The sequence below is a fragment of the Peromyscus californicus genome, unplaced genomic scaffold, assembly GCF_007827085.1.
Source record: "Peromyscus californicus insignis strain IS unplaced genomic scaffold, ASM782708v3 Scaffold_7__1_contigs__length_154581171, whole genome shotgun sequence".
Lineage (NCBI taxonomy): Eukaryota > Metazoa > Chordata > Mammalia > Rodentia > Cricetidae > Peromyscus > Peromyscus californicus.
The window spans coordinates 43,211,698-43,228,519 of NW_026294595.1; the positions used below are offsets into that span (position 1 = coordinate 43,211,698).

At 41.2% G+C, this 16,822-nt stretch overlaps 1 protein-coding gene across 7 annotated transcripts in view; it reads left to right on the forward strand.

Moving 5' to 3' along the window:
* The window catches only part of Csrnp3 (cysteine and serine rich nuclear protein 3), a 202,714-nt gene extending 186,398 nt beyond the window's left edge, over positions 1 to 16,316 (forward strand). For all 7 annotated transcript variants that reach the window (XM_052726303.1, XM_052726299.1, XM_052726300.1 and 4 more), the window contains 2 exons: positions 3,145 to 3,441; positions 6,134 to 16,316. In XM_052726303.1, coding sequence (XP_052582263.1) covers positions 3,145 to 3,441; positions 6,134 to 7,189 — 1,353 coding nt within the window. In that variant the 3' untranslated portion in view covers positions 7,190 to 16,316. The remainder of the gene's footprint in view (positions 1 to 3,144; positions 3,442 to 6,133) is intronic.
* The last annotated feature ends 506 nt before the right edge of the window (positions 16,317 to 16,822 follow it).

The following is a 16,822-nucleotide window of genomic DNA, read 5'->3' on the forward strand; positions in this document are numbered from 1 at the left end:
TTTATTTTGAAATGAAATTACTTATTATAACTGAAGGATATGAATTATACAAGGTCCAGAATTTTATTCTTAAAGACATTAATATTCAGAGTAAACTGAATCTTCCGACAGACATACTGATATTAAAATATTTTTCTTAATTGTTAGGTGCCAATTGGTTATGACGCCCTAACAGTCTTGCTATTGTGTTAAATGCTTGCTAAAGTCTCCTTTTGGTTTACTCCCTTTTGGTGAGAAAAGTTTCACTATGTAGCCCACACTAACTTCAGACCCGCACTCTTTTCCTTCAGTTTTCAAAGTGTTGAGATTACAGGCCTCCCTCACCTGGCCTTGGTTTATCTTGATTTTTAGATTTCATGTATTTTATGATAGCAACCTCCTTTTTTCAAGATCTGGCTACAGTCATTTAAGCTATAGATTTTGTTGTGACATTGTAACTATGCAAAGTATCATTATAGTATAGTGTACAGTAAAATATAGTATAATATATGTAGTATAATAAAACATGGACATGTTATGGGAAGAATATACTGGAATGAGCATCTACATGTACCCTGGAGTCAGAAGCTTGTCAAGATTCCCATAGACATGCCAGGGATTAGCTAAAAGAGAGCTCGGTGCCACTGAGGAACAGGAAGGGAAAGGGGCCCTTCCGCATCTCATAAAGCTTCACTCAGCAAAGATTCAGTGTGTTAGATGGTTATGCATTTGAATTTCTCTGAAAAATCAGATATTTATACAAGGAAACATGCAGCTTGCTAGTAAGTGAGAATTAATCGAAATGCTAACTGTATCCATGGTAACACCTCGGTATTGGGCATCACAGTTTATACATAAAGTACATACATAAAGGATGCCCAGCTTGGGAGAAGGCTGAGCCAGAAAGTGCTTGTGTCACGAGCAAGAGGACCTGAGTTTAGATCCCCAGCTCTCATGTAAAACGCTAGGTACAGCAAACAGAGACAGAGGAAGTTGAGGCAGACAGATCCTGGGGGCGTATTGTCCACTCAGTGTAACTGAAACAGGAAACTCCAGGTTTAGTGAGAGACCCTCAAAAACTAGGATGGAGAGAGGTAGAGTAAGATAATCCAATATTAACCCCTGACCTACACATATATGCACCCCTACACAAACATGTCCACATATGCACACTTTCACACAAGTGCCAAAGGGGGGGGGAACGGACCCTACTAAGAAACAATGTCCGCCGGGCGGTGGTGGCGCACGCCTTTAATCCCAGCACTCGGGAGGCAGAGCCAGGCGGATCTCTGTGAGTTCGAGGCCAGCCTGGTCTCCAAAGCGAGTTCCAGGAAAGGCGCAAAGCTACACAGAGAAACCCTGTCTCGAAAAACCAAAAAAAAAAAAAAAAAAAAGAAACAATGTCCAATAATAAGGCCCTTCAGAGATCACAGCCTCAAGTTCTAAAATGCTCACAATACATAACTAATTAGGTTTTGAAAACATTCCCAGGGCTCCTGTGCAGTGTTTCTTAGGGTACACTTATTCCTGGGCTTCTTCTGTGGCCCAGAAGAAATTTCTCTACAGGAGTGCAAAAATAAAATTTTAATGTTGCTCTGCAGTACACTCAGAGTTGGACAATCTAAGGCTGATGTCTGGTAGTAAATATTCCTATCTAAATATTGACTCCTTCTATAAAGATGAAAGCATAATGTCTGATGTCTCCAGAGTATTTTCAGTCTAATGGATGAATTGTCAAGATTGTCAGGCATGGTAAGAGCCATAATTAATGAAATTTGGAAGGCAATAAGTTAAATAATTAAAAATTCCTTCCATATTTAGAACTTCCATGATTTATTTCTTATGAAGTTTCTGCCTTTATTACTGGGCTGCTCTCCACAAAAAAAAAAAAAAAAAAAGAAAAAAAATCTTGGTCACATTCAGGGAAAATTTCTTCTGTTTTGTATGAAGAAAACAATAGGTGTTTTTATAATAATAACAAATGAAATGCATATCCAGGGCTTACTGATGGATGAGATTAATATAGAAGAGAAATATAAATAGGCACAGCCATCATGAGTAGGCAAGGAATAAGTGTCTGTTGCTAGACTTTTCCTGCCTGGCCCACAGTCAGGGCAAATCTCTCTCACCCGCCAGTCCCAATCCGCTCAAACCCGATCAAGTAAACACAGAGACTTATATTGGTTACAAACTGTATGGCCGTGGCAGGCTTCTTGCTAACTGTTCTTACAGCTTAAATTAATCCATTTCTATTAATCTATACCTTGCCACGTGGCTTGTGGCTTACTGGTACTTTACATCTTCCTTGTCCTGATGGCGGCTGGCAGTGTCTCCCTCACCCAGCTTCCTGTTCTCTCAATTCTCTTCTCTGTTAGTCCCGCCTATACTTCCTGCCTGGCCACTGGCAATCAGTGATTTATTCATTGACCAATCAGCAACACATTTGACATACAGACCATCTCACAGCAAGTGTCCATAAGAGCCGCCACATAGAAAGCAAGCCTTTGGACAGAGGTTTGCACACACTCCTGTGAGAATCCGGTTTATTGTCTCAGTTGCAGGTTGATGAGTCCTTGCCAGCACTAATCTATGTCCTTGTCTGACCGAGAGCATGCTGACCTGGCTCGTTACGTCTATCAAGCCCTCCTCCTTGGAGCGTTCTGGGTAATAACCGGTGTATGTGTGTGATCCTGGCAGCACAATGCAACACTATGTCCTGAATGTGCACTTTGCTGGGGCCTCAAAGACAGACATATTATTCCAAGGACATGATGTTTGCTGAATAAGGTGGTCATGGCTCCCACTGGGATGTGGTCACCTCTGATCCAGTGCCCATTTTCTCTGACATCAGAGATGCCACCATGAGCTGAGGGTAAAGACAGCTCTCGGGCGTCGGTGTCTGTAACCTCTGGTCTGTTCACACCATGGTCACTCAAGCTGTGACTATAGTCACTGGCGTTAGGAGGTTAAGAGTTGCATTTAACAGTGATTTGTGAGCAGAGCATTTGAAAAGCCAATTGTTTTGACATCACTGTTCTCTTTCCTCTGACTTCTGTGGTTGCACAGACTCTGTACGTGACAGCTCAGCTCATCCTCAGCAATACTGAAGTGGGAATGTTGGACTCTGCCCAAATGACATCCTTGTTTACTTCCTTGTGTCTCTAGATGACAAAGAACGGCACCGTGGAATCTGAAGAGGCTAGCACTCTGACAGTGGATGACATTTCCGATGATGACATTGATTTAGACAACACAGAAGTAGATGAATACTTCTTCCTACAACCCCTGCCCACCAAAAAACGGAGAGCCCTGCTGCGTGCCTCTGGAGTGAAGAAGATCGACGTGGAAGAAAAACATGAGCTGCGAGCCATCCGCCTGTCTCGAGAGGACTGCGGCTGTGACTGCAGAGTGTTCTGTGATCCAGAAACATGCACCTGCAGCCTGGCAGGCATTAAGTGTCAGGTAAGGGCTGAGATCTCAGGGCATCTGAAGAAAACATGTCACATGCCACCCCAGAAAGAAGCAGTCACGTTGTGTATATTGAGTTTTTTTAACCTGGGGGGAAAAATGCTGGAAAGGAAAGACACATAATTCAAGGGGAAAAAAACCTAATTCAAGGGTATTCATGAAATGCTTGTACATGCTGTGTATACTGTGAATGGCAACTCAAACTGCAGCTGAGTTCATTGAAAGCATGTCGTCCCGGATTATGTCATTACATCACCTTATTTTAGCTTTTTTTTACATGCAGTCTGGGAGAGGACACTGTCTATTCCATTTGAGTTCATATTTTCTGGTTCATCCATGGGGTATAAAATAATAATTCATCACCAGTGATACGGACTCCTGGAGAAGTTCCTAGTCAGACAGATCTTAAAAGACTAAATTGCATTCTTACCTTATCTGAAGTAGGCATTCCAGGAAAACACTGTGCTCAATGTCATCTCTACAGTGAACAGGTTGAGATGTTGTCAAACTCACAGTGGAATCTAACTAGACATATTTTTGTGAACAAGGTTTACTGGGGCACACCTACTGCGTTTATCTGTTGCTTGTGATAGATTTCATTCTTCAAAGTACTGGGGTGACATGGCTGCAAACACTCAAATGTTATCATACCCTTTTCAATTAAAAATAACATGAAGTTACAATTCACAGCACGTACTCAGGGCTGCTAAGGTTTCCTAACAAGAAAAGGGTGTCTGTCTTATTGGGGCAAGAAGATTGGCTTGAGCAACATGAGGAAGGGGTAAGGAGAGGACTTTTTCAATTTGGGAATATCTCCATAAACAGTGAAACGTCAGTGTCATTCCACAGAGCCTGAAATTTGACTTCATATGAATTAATAGTGGGGAATGGCCTCACCGGCTTTGCCTGGTGATTATACGTTTTAAAGCTTCAAGTTGAAAACCAATTAAAAAGAAAAGCAGTAGTTTACCAATTCCTGGACAAGGTGATTCTCTGGCCCTGTCCATCTATAATTCAGCAGAGCCCAGTAATTGATTATCTGTTCTTACTTTATGCAGGAATAGCTTTACTCATTTAAAAGGAGAAAGTCACTCAGGCAGCTGAAAGCCAAGGACAGTTCCCTTCCACTCAGCTGATGCAAACACATTCGCCCTTTCCATTCCCTCTCTCCTTTTCCTCTCTGTTTTGAGTACAGTGCCTTGTACATACAATAGGCAAGTCCTCTACCCCCACTGAGCTAATGTTTGAAAAATATATTATTTTGGGAAAGGGTTTTACTAAATTGCCTGGGCTGGTCTTCAGCTTACAGGCCTTCGGATTCCCTGCTGTTACATTTATCGTCACAGGGTAAGTCTACTTGAGTTGGGCTTCTATTGTCAATCGGGAAGCAGGTCAAGGGACCAGTATCTACATATCAGTGGTGTACTCAGCCTTTCCTTTGGGCTGCCGGCTCACAAATAATATCACTGAGACTTATTGTTAATTTTGAAAGCTTGGCTTTAGCTTGGACTTTTTTCCAACTAGCTCTTATAACTTAATTAACCTGGTTCTATTGATCTACATCCTGCCACGTGGCTCGGTTACCTCTCCTCTGTCTCATATGTCTGACTTCTGCGTTGTCTCGCTGACATCTCCGCTTTTCTTGTTCCCAGCATTCCTCTCTCTCCCCGGAAATTCTGCCTATGCTCTCTTGCCTACCTATTGGCCATTTAGCTCTTTATTAAACCAGTCATAGTGACATATGTTCACACAGTGTGAACAAATATTCCCCAACATTAAATGTAGCAAGCATTCTTGTCAGACTATCTTTGGATCGCTAGACCCCAAATAACACAGAGACTTATTATTAATTATGAAAGCTTGCCCTTAGCTTAGGCTTTTTTCCAACAAGCTCTTATAACTTAATTAACCCATATTTTTTAATCTACATTCTGCCATGTGGCTGGGTTACCTCTCCTCAGTACAGTACGTCCAACTTGCTCCCAGTCTGCTGGCAAATCACACCCACCTAGACTCCTCCTTCCTATCCTCTTCTTCCTAGCTATTGGCCATTCAGCTTTTTATCACACCAACCACAGCAACACGTCTCCACACAGTGTGAAAATATACTGCAACACAAGGGCCCACTGAGAAGGCAAAGCAGTGAGACTTGAGCAGTCTGGCATTGTGTGGCCCCCAAGTAGTGTCATCCCAGATACCTGGAGCAGTGAAGGTCATCTCATAAGATGCAAAGGAAAGAACACAGTAGCGTGGCAGTGGTGTCATGGAAGTGAGATTAGTCTAGCAGCCTGGGAGAACAGTCTGCGTGTGACTTCAAAGTGGATGGGTGCGTTGGAATGCAAAGGAAGGAACCCCAAGTTGCAAAGTGGGAACAAAATCAAATGCAAAAGAGAAGGAAAAGCAGAGAGTGGAAAATAAGAAAGCACGGGAGGGCACAGGGAAATGTAAATTCTCACTTATATCCACAGCCCACCACTCTTTTAAATATACATTTAAAACCAGCTTATTGGTAAGTCTTCACTTCTTCTCCTGCTCATTTTCACTTGCAGCTTATTCGTCATTGGCTGTGGCCTAAGTAGGACTTGAGTGCATTGTTTAATTCAGAGGAGTTGTTAGAAAGCCCTTGATTTGATTTGATTTGGTCTGTAATAGTTCCACGGTGCTAATCTGTGTTCTTCCTTCCAAGGTGGATCGTATGTCTTTCCCATGTGGCTGCACTAAAGAAGGCTGTAGTAACACAGCAGGTAGAATTGAATTTAATCCTATCCGTGTCCGGACTCATTTTTTGCACACAATAATGAAACTCGAACTCGAGAAAAACCGGGAGCAGCAAATCCCCACGCTGAACGGCTGCCACGGTGAGATAAGCGCCCACAGTACTGCCATGGGCCCCGTCGCTCACTCTGTAGAATATTCCATTGCAGACAATTTTGAGATTGAAACCGAACCCCAGGCCGCCGTGCTGCACCTGCAGGAGGAGTTGGATTGCCAAGGAGAGGAGGAGGAGGAGGAGGAAGAGGATGGAAGCAGTTTCTGCAGCGGAGTCACCGACTCAAGCACACAAAGCCTGGCCCCCAGTGAATCGGATGAGGAGGAGGAAGAGGAGGAGGAGGAAGAGGAGGAGGAGGAAGAAGATGACGACGACGACAAGGGAGACAGCTTCGTAGAAGGGCTCGGAGCCCACGCTGAAGTCGTCCCTCTTCCTTCTGTCCTTTGTTACTCTGATGGGACCGCCGTTCACGAAAGCCACGCAAAAAACGCTTCCTTTTACGCTAGCTCTTCAACTCTGTACTACCAAATAGACAGCCACATCCCGGGGACTCCTAGCCACATCTCTGACAGCTATTCTGAAAGAGATACTGTCAAAAACGGTGCCCTTTCGCTGGTGCCTTACACCATGACCCCAGAGCGATTTGTTGACTATGCCAGACAAGCGGAAGAGGCCTACGGGGCCTCCCACTACCCGGCTGCCAACCAGTCTGTCATTGTTTGCTGCCCCACTCCCGAGAATGATAGTGGGGTGCCCTGTAACACCTTGTATCCTGAACACAGGTCCAATCTTCCCCAAGTGGAATTTCACTCATACTTGAAAGGCCCCTCCCAGGAAGGGTTTGTCTCCACGTTGAATGGTGACAGCCACATTTCAGAGCATCCTGCAGAAAATTCTTTGAGCCTTGCCGAAAAGAGCCGATTGCACGAAGAGTGCATCAAAGCCCCCGTGGTGGAGACGGTCCCTGTTTAGTTGCTTAAGTTATTCTATGACAGGACCAAATCTTCTATTTAAGCCACTGTATTGCATTTGCTGGGCTCGTCGTCGTTTAACCTGAAGACCAAGAATATTTAGACTGTGATTAATCTTCCAGACAGTATTTCTTTTTCCTTCCTTTCTAGCTTCTCAACTGTGGTGTGGCACAAATAAAATACAGTCGCTGTGGGGATTTTAAACGATTTTGAACTTTTTTGATAGAAAATGCTAAATTGAAAAAAAAATGCATATCTCACAGTTGCCTACCTGTCAAACTGTGTGAACCCTGCCAAGCTATGCAGATCATAGCTCCAAGTTTTAGATTATCGGGCCTGTGCAAGATTGTTAACTAAGACTAGAAAATATTCAGATTTAGAGTCCTAATTTTCGATATATCTGAAGATGATGGTGACTTTTTAATGTAAAAGTAATTATTGTAAGAAAAAGATTGAATCGTTTCTTGTGTATTTTATTTATGGTAGTTTAGAAGTCACGCTTTGATGAAAATGAACAGCATGTTCACTGAAGCTGCAGTTGTGTTCGCTAGCACCACAGAGCATGCCCACAAGGATTGCACCTGGAATCCACCCACATTTTTATGATCATGACTAAGCAGATTTGCAAATACTTTCTTAAGGATGAGATAGGCCTATTTTTGCTATTTGGGACAAATGAGTCTATATGTGCAGGTCCTTACGCAGTTTTCTCTAAAGTTAAGAGTTAGGACAATCCTCTGGTGAGGGTCCAGTTCACTGCCCTCCCTCAGCTGAGATCGACGGAACTGCCTTTCTTTTTTAAACAGTGTCATCTTGTTTATTAGCTTAGACAGCACCTTTGAACTCTACCCCCTCCATCAAAATGCACTTTAGTGCCCCTTCATGGTACCTCGTGTGGGGTGGGGTCTCAGAATTCAGAACGCTTTGAAATCAAAATTTTTTAATTATAAAAAAGTTAACTATTGTAAGGTTCATACAATAGAGATAGCGGATTCTTCCAATGGCGTGAAAAAAATGACTTGTTTTCCTTCATTACTCTGAGGACCTAACTCAGTAACACAGAGGAGGCTGGGGAAGAGAGAGAGAGAGAGAGAGAGAGAGAGAGAGAGAGAGAGAGAGAGAGAGAGAGAGAGAGAGAGAAGAGCACAGCCTCAGAACCAATCTGTTCTACACCATGATCAACCCATCTCTACAAAAGCAAAACCATGTAATGAGTTTCCACTTGTGACTAGCTGACTGAAGGCAGGCCTCTACTTACATACTCATTAGGCCTCACTTTTCTGAAGCATTTTTCTTTGTCTTGCCTTAGCACCGTAGTCCAGAATGCATTGCAAAGGCAGCCACCTCACATTCTCTTACTAAGTAAAGAGAATGCATAGAAAGGAAGCATGCACTGCCTGCCTCTGAGTTGCCTACTTGGTGCCTGGGAGAACTCTGAACAACCTCTCTTCCTGTTAGCTTAAGTAACTATCGGACAAGTGCTATGGTTTCTCCCAGTGCAATGGTTATGCCAAATCCATTTCCCAGTTTTGACATTCTATTGTTCCACCATTTCACATGTTTTATGTCTATTTAAAATGTAGACGCACCCTGCTATGTAGTGTAGTAACTGCATCCCTAATGTTTTTTATGCCTCCTAGACCTGTGTATTTAGATATCATACGGGTGTCAGTTCCTTACAACATACTATTTTATTTGCTCAAACTTCAGTGTGCTCCAGAGTCCTGCAGTGAGAAGTTTCTATTTAAACTGGATGTGGGGAAAGTGTGTTTGCTTATGGAGTTGGTTCCTGTCTGTCTCAACACCAGGACACTCAAGGCCAAATCAACACTAATTATTACCAACATTAAAAGCACTTTGGGTTTGTCACGCTCTAGAAAGCAGTAATGGAGGTGGGTTGTTCCTTTTGTTGATTGGTGGGGCTACTCTGATGGGTGTTTGCTCTGACTGTGGTAGTATGGCCAGAGTTATCTTACAGTTTTCGGTGTTTGAGCTCCAGTTTCCCTGGCCCCTGCCTACACAGTCTGAAGAGCATGGACCCAAAGAGGAAATGACAGTAGGCTGTTGTTCCCTCATTCAAGCAAATGCAAGAGTTCTGGGTTCCACCTTTGCTGGGCCGTTCCAATCTCTGAAGTACTGACTGGTGAGGCACTCTCAGGCTATCCTTAGGACAGAGTGCGGGGAGGCCCAGGGCAACCCTGTCTAGGGTAGAGTTGAGGGGTCACGTCAGTCCAGTTCCTGAGTCCTTAGATACGCATATTTCAGTCAAGCCTTATTTTACAAGGCTTGAAGCCTGCCTTTTTGTATTGGGCTGGGTTTCTCTTTTGCAGCTTTATTTTTCCCAAAAGGGACACTTCAAAAACAGAGCTTTCTTCCTCTCTCTATTCAGTTGGGATAGAAAGTCTCACTCTGCTAAGGATAATTACCTTTCTAAGCATGAAAGAGCTGCCATTCTAATTTTTCACATACCTAAGTAGTCCATAGACATCTCTCACAAATCATAATGGGTACAGGCTACCTATTTTAACAACAACAACTAAAATCCTATGTACTTTATCTGTGTTATACACACACAAACACAGAATACAGGTGTACCATACCCTAGAATGGGACAGATTTTAGCCAGTAGCTAGTAATGAGTACTGGATATTTAGTTCCTACTTTACAATCAGATTGTGTTTTATCTAAAAAAAAATATAGAAGAAAAATTTGAAAGCGATTGATAGAAAATATTGGGTTAAAGTTAAAAATAGTATTAACGAGGAACTATCTCATTGTGTCTTCCTTTCCCAGTAAAGAACTGAGAACACAATGATTCCTCTGGATTGTTCCCCCATTAACAGACCTCCTATTTAAGAAAAACTGCCCACATGCAAGGCAAGTGCCACAGTGGTTTCTGGTTTTCAAAGGGAGGGATATAGTTGGATTCAGCCAGGTTGAGACACTGTAAGTCTTTGCACCAGGGCACAATGCTGTGACCTGCAGGTGTCACGCTGCTTCTGTAGTATATCTAACCAATTAGAGTCTTTGTGTGTGCATGCCTCCCAAGGCTTGCAATATCAAAGACACAGCCCAATGCTCCAGACCCTATTGTTTTAAAAATTTCATTCCCAGCTATACTCCTGACCAAATTGATTTGCAAGTCAAGTGAACTAATCAGCCTCATCCCCTTTATCTTTTTTAAAATATTCATTAGTAAAAAGAAATCAAAGACCATTTTTAAGTCCCCCCGCAATGTATTGACCATCAATTACTAAAGTATAAGTTAAAATTCAATTGTGTCTCTCTTTTTTTTTAGTAGATTTAATAATATAGCCTTTTTGAAAACCAGTCTTTGAGGTAATTATGTTTTCTTCGTCATATCATGCCAATCACGTATAAAATATCTAACATTTCCTCAAGTGGTGAAGTCCATATACTCACATGTTCCAGCAGTACCAGCTCCTCTAGCACGCTCCTAGAAAACAGTACCAGTTACAGAAACTTGCCACAGTTCTTCAGACATGCAGAGGTTATACCGATTACATGCTAGGCAAAATTGTGATTTAGATTTCATTAAACAAGAATATGTACCATAAGTTATTTCCTAATTGTTACCTCACTTTTTAATTGTTACCTTGTACAAGTTCTTAATGACTTAGTGTTGATCTTCAGAACGTGACAAATATCCATTTTTTTCCTTTTAACAAGTGTTTATTGAATGCTGCCTGTGTTGTAACAGCTGACTTGGTAGCAAAAGGAGCAGGGGAATACATATGTGGAAGGGTGAGGACAATGGAGCGTGGCATGAGATGGTCAAGCCTGACTGCATCCTTTTACATGGAATCCTCCAGTGCCCTTGGGAAACACTGTTGCCGAGTCTTCTCATTCTGCACAAACTGCTTCTAAAAGGAGATGCTTTTCCCTAAATTAATGGAACTTACTACATCCTTCTGAAACTGAGGAAATAAATTTGGATTCTGGGAAAAGATGTTCAGAGAGTCTTTCTTGGAAGCAGATCTCTCTAAGAACATGTCAAATGTATGCCAGTAAACTCGCACCAGTTTTGACCCATACAGAACCAAGAGAACTTTAGAAGCAGTGTGGGACATGATCCTCTTACTCACTTTACAAACAGACTATTCAAATGGTAGAACCCTGCACCGAAGGCATTGCCCAGAAGCAGATAGACAATGAGAGAGGTCATTAGAGACCCCTCCTTTCAGCTGTAGTTTTATTCCAGTGACAGTTCACAGTCATTATAGTCAACATATAAAATGACAAGTGTAAATGGAAGGCACCTTTATGCTTTCATGGTCTAAATGACTATAATTTGAAATTGTAACTATTTGTTGTATTGTTACCATGACCAACACCCAAAGTGCAAGGCTTGCTCACTTTTACTCCTAATATGAAATTGAGATTTCTTATTGTATCATTTTCCAAGAGTGTAAACTTATGCTGGCTAGAGTCACTTAAATGTCACCGCTTTGCACCAACAGTTAGTTCAGCTCATCCGTTATTTTCTGCAGCATGACAGAGTTTAATTGAAGAACCACAATTTGAAAACTCACTAAAATCGTGAAAGGGACAAGATGGAATGTAAGTTTGGAAATGATAGTGTCTGCTAAGAACTATTAATATGTCTCAGCAGAGTTGAACTGGGGGTTAGTGTGCTGGAGTTTCACAAATGGTAGGCACTCCAAAACTGGAAAAGTCATTTCTGATGGGGCTGCCCCCAGAGCCTAGTTAGTATTCATATTTGCTGGCCAACATCCAAAGCAGTCATGGTTCACTCTCTAAAATATAAGACCACAGACCTCCAGCAATCTGAAGAAAGTCTTTAAACACACACACACACACACACACACACACACACACACACACACACACACACACATACACACACACACTCAGGATGCTAAATGATTAAGCAACTGGCATTGTTGACAAAAGTAAGGGATTTGGAAAGAGAATTCTTCTTTAACAAATGTGACTCAGAAACAGTCACCTGTAAGCTTTGCCTCACTTCCTCTCTTGCCAGGACTCCTCAAGCAAGACCATGAGACCCAGTGTCTTCTAAACAGCATGGATGTCTTTCTCTTTTGTTGTTCATCAGAAACGTAAACCTGAAAGCTTGGCACTGCCTGGGTTTTCTGGTGGTCAGCAGTAGGGCTAATCTAACTGTATGCTGCCTTGCCTGCCATGGGGGCTTCCATTCTGAAAGGGTTAAGTCAGATAGGAAGGGGAGAATCGGGAGAGTAGGAATGAGCTCCTAAAACCAGGATGCCTTTTCCGTATGTTGTTAATGAGAAGACTGTTTTTGTTTTGTTTTAAATGTCCTTAACATAGAAGCCGGAACTTTAGTGCATGCAGATATTTGTTACGTATGGGGAAAGCAATCACTCCAAAGGTTTATGTCCTGTCCCTTAGGGTTTTCTTTCCTTGCCACTGGCCTTTCACTATGCAAGACTATTGCTTTGTGTATGTCCCTTCAAGCTTGCTTACATTTCAAGAAAAGACAATTCTATTGTCATTTTATTTCATCTTTCACAGAAGCTGGCGGGACCAAGCTTGTGAAGGAGGATGATCGATGTAATTTAAAACAGCATTTGTACTCAACAGGCTTGCTGGAATTCCTCAGACTATCTCATTAGCACACTGATAGTAAAGGCAGTTCAAATTATGGTTTTTGTCACATGTGCAAGGTCGTCTAAGTATTTTTAAGGATATTGATTAGAAAGGGCTATAAGGAGATAAATTGGGTAGAAATCAGCCTTTTGTCAAAACTGATTTACATGACTGTATTGATTTTTAGTTGTAGCATTAAAATAGCACCATAGTTAAATGTCTTATTTCTTTTTAACTCTATTTCATTTTTTTTTTTGGTCTGGCTTGGAATGAGCCTAAAAGTTATTTATTAATGAGGACCTGGAAGAAAACTGAATGATAAGGTGTCTCTTTAAAAATTACCTAGAAAATTCTATCTGTACTGAGTCTTACCGCACACAAATGAGACTCCTCACCCTCTAGTCTGGGTCATGTGCCCCTAAGGTAGTTTGCTATCTTTGTGTTGAAGAAATATCAAGAGGGAATTTGTAGCACATTTTATCCAGTATTGCTTTGTCCTCTTTTTCATGCTGGCTGCCGTTTTTCCTCCCTTTTCTTAGAAATGACATCAGTATTAAAACAAATTCAAAGAACTATATAAATTATGAAAGTTTATTTAAATATGAAGAAAAGAAAGTCCTCAAATTTAAATCTGAATTCCCCTAAAGAGGAAAAAAATAGCTAAATCTAGGGAAAAAATTGTTGTCTTTAAAAAAAAATAGTGTTTATACTTGAGTAATGGAATGGTACCCACATGATATCTGGACTTGATAGATTTTTAAATTTTAATAGCTACAAAAGTCATCTTGTTTTTTTGTTTTTTAACCACAATTAATCACAGTCTACTGCCAGGGTATACCATCTGAACCCTGATTTATTAGTCCAGTCATGCCCAACAGGTAATTTAGGACAGCCTAATCTTAAAGATAATTCACAGAGGGACAACTAAGCATAAGTAATGGGAGATTTGAGATTCTTCTGTATTCTTCAGGTTGTATAGGCCTGAGCCTAAGAGAGCTCTCCAGAGGACCTCTGGGGAAGATGGCCACTCAGGCATATCCAAGAGTATAGATACCCATTTCTTCTTGACATCTCTAGGGAAGTTGGCTTCCTTGGCAACACAGTCCAGCTCTTTGAGGTTTTCTCATAAGAATATATCTTAGCCAGTCTTTGTGGATGATGTACCTGCCAACAGTTGTGGTCATTGGGGCAATTGTACTAAAAGGCTGTAGAAGTTGAGTTCTCCTTCATTTGATGATTATTCCATACGGCAATTCTCCAAATGTCTTAAGAAATCAAACTTTAAAAGAGAATGAAGGTACTTGGATACTTAGTGATGTAGCCTGCTTTTGGAAAACAAGGTACCAGGCAGCTTTTGTTCATTTTTATTTGCTTTTTAAAAATTACCATCATGTCCGTGAGCGTAATTGGTTTAGATCCCAGTCGCAAACATCAGAACTAGAGTCAAGTGATTTGACTTTTATACTGTTCAATTCTCTGAAAAGTTACAATTTTAGAATGAAAAAAGGGACATTTTTCTATGTGCTTGCTTGTGAACAAGTACCTTCTTGTTAATCTTCCCTTAGCATATGTAACAAATGAGAATCTAGACTTTTTCTTCTCCTTCTGGAGATGTGACTGTCTGTGAAGAATCTGATCTGGAATAAAATGACTCCAAAGAATCACTCAGCCGCCATTTGATCCCAGCCTGTGTATATGAGGATATTATGTAAACAATGGCTGCTTGCATTCTCAGGAATCAGGAAAGAGATTTAAAAAAATGTCATCTTGAAAAGGCCTGTAAACTAAAAGGGGTGTTCTGGGAAAGGGTGACGTTTGTTTTTGTTTCTTTTTTTTTGTTTTTTTCTTTTCCCTGATGATGACATCACTTGCCCCAGATACTCCCTACAGCTTTCAGAGCCTTTTCTGTTTGCCTGCAACTCAGAGAGAGCACCAACTGGAAGCTGAGGACCACCCTGGACGTCAGGGTTTCCTTCCTCCGTGGGTCTTTGCCAATCTCAATAGGGGCCGCTTTTCCCCACCTGAGCACCTGTGTGAAATGACAGCCACATCAGTGTACTTGGTCCCCATGAGTAACACTGTGGCGAAGTGACCCAGTGACACTCTTAGTCTAAAAAAAAAAAAAAAAAAGAAAAAAAAAAGAAGTTTCTGTAGAATGCTAATGTAATGAATGGTGAATAAAATTTGGCCTATGTTTTAATTGATGCTAGGCACCTCAACAGAAAGAAGTCTGAGGCGTAGTTTGTGAAACATGTTTCAAAAGTGTTTGATGATGTATAATAAATGCTAGACAATTACAGTACAGAAATAGTCAAAGAAAAACCTGAACCTGTAGATTACACCTCTGTTCCTAAGAACTCAGCCTTTGTTGTGTGTTAGTAATGTCTCTCTGTTTTCTCTTCAGTTTATCGAATTTTGGTGTAACTGCCTCTTAAGGATAGAAGTATTAATAACTATGTACTGATTAATGCCTGTTATTGCAAAAAAGGCACTTTGTTATTTCAATGTGTTTCCCTTAGTGTCACCGGGTATATGAGTTTGATAGGGAAGGTCATTTGGCATTGGTCAACAAAACAGTTTCCTCATCAAACATCCATGTTTACAATTGGTTGTCGTCCTTTGCAGTGTCTTTGTCCTGACCACAGTCTTAGACAGCAACCATGTTTCCACTTGCAAGCTGCCATGGAGCTTGGTACATTTGGAAACTCTGGTAAGATGTAGCGAACTGAATGTGTTGGTAGGTCACGTGATCCCGAGGACTCATGTACCCTTCTGTCTGTGTAAACCACCCATGCATTAGGATTGGTTCCTAAACGAAGGCCGTCTATTGAGGGTATTTGTTCCGAGTGTTTGGTTTGGGGTCTGTTGGAAGCTGGCAGGTGGAAAATGCATTACTAAAAATTCAGAAAAGCCACCACAGTACTATAAAGTACATTTTAACATTGATTGATTGAAGTTTATCTGTCAACTGATTTGTATCGTTACTTTTACCCAATAGATCCTCAATAGATACTTCATCACTGTTCTGTGCATTCTAATGACTTGTAAGGTTGAAAGGGAAGAAAATCAAACTACAATTCATGCAGTCATTTTACAGTATGATGTCATGTTGTATGTCGCAGTTTCTAGACTGATTTTTTTCTTGTGTACAAGTTATGACATCAAAGATGCCAAAGGGGATAGAAAATAAGCTACAAGGATATTCAATAGAATTTAACCTGGACCTTATGTTGTAATAATTTATTCATATTAGCTGTAGTCTTCTGTATTTATATTTTCAGTATTTATTATGAATGACATGGAAATTCCTGTATTTATTGTGGCTTTTTGTTGCAGTGTGTGTATGTGTGTGTGTGCACACACACATACACACATATATATTACAAATAAGCATTTTTAAGTCTGATCTTTAAGTTTCTTTCATTAGTGGCACTTGTATTGTGCTGTACTTTTTATTATATTGTACAATAGCTTGTCCATTTGTTTGCAACAGAGTAAAACTGGTTTCTAAGTTGTAACCTCTGTTGGGTTTTTATTGTTGTTTGTGCAAAGCTGTTGTTCTTATGTCCTGAGCATCCTTGCCTTCTGCCTCCTTCACACTCATAGGCCGTCCAGAACACCTGCCCTGGGCCCTGGGTAGATAGCGTTGATGGATGTCCTACTAGCGAAAGAACCTAGTTTGATCCCCTAGAACCCATATAAAGGAGCCAGGAGCAGTCTACACACCGGTAATTTCAGCCCTGCAAAAGCAGAGAGAGGTGGATCTCTGGGGTCACTGTCAGCCTGCCTAACATAATTGGTTTTAGGCCAGTGAGAAATCTTTTCATTAAAAAATGAGTAAAAATAAATAAGTGAAAAGCTCCTAAAGAATGGCAACGAAGGTTGTCTTCTGACACACGCACAAACGCACACGCACACACACTCCCTCCAGTGTCACAGATCACATTCTTAAGAAGCTGTATGAGAAGGCAGTTTCTACAAAACGGCTCATTACGTTATCATTTTCAGAGATGTGTTAACTTTA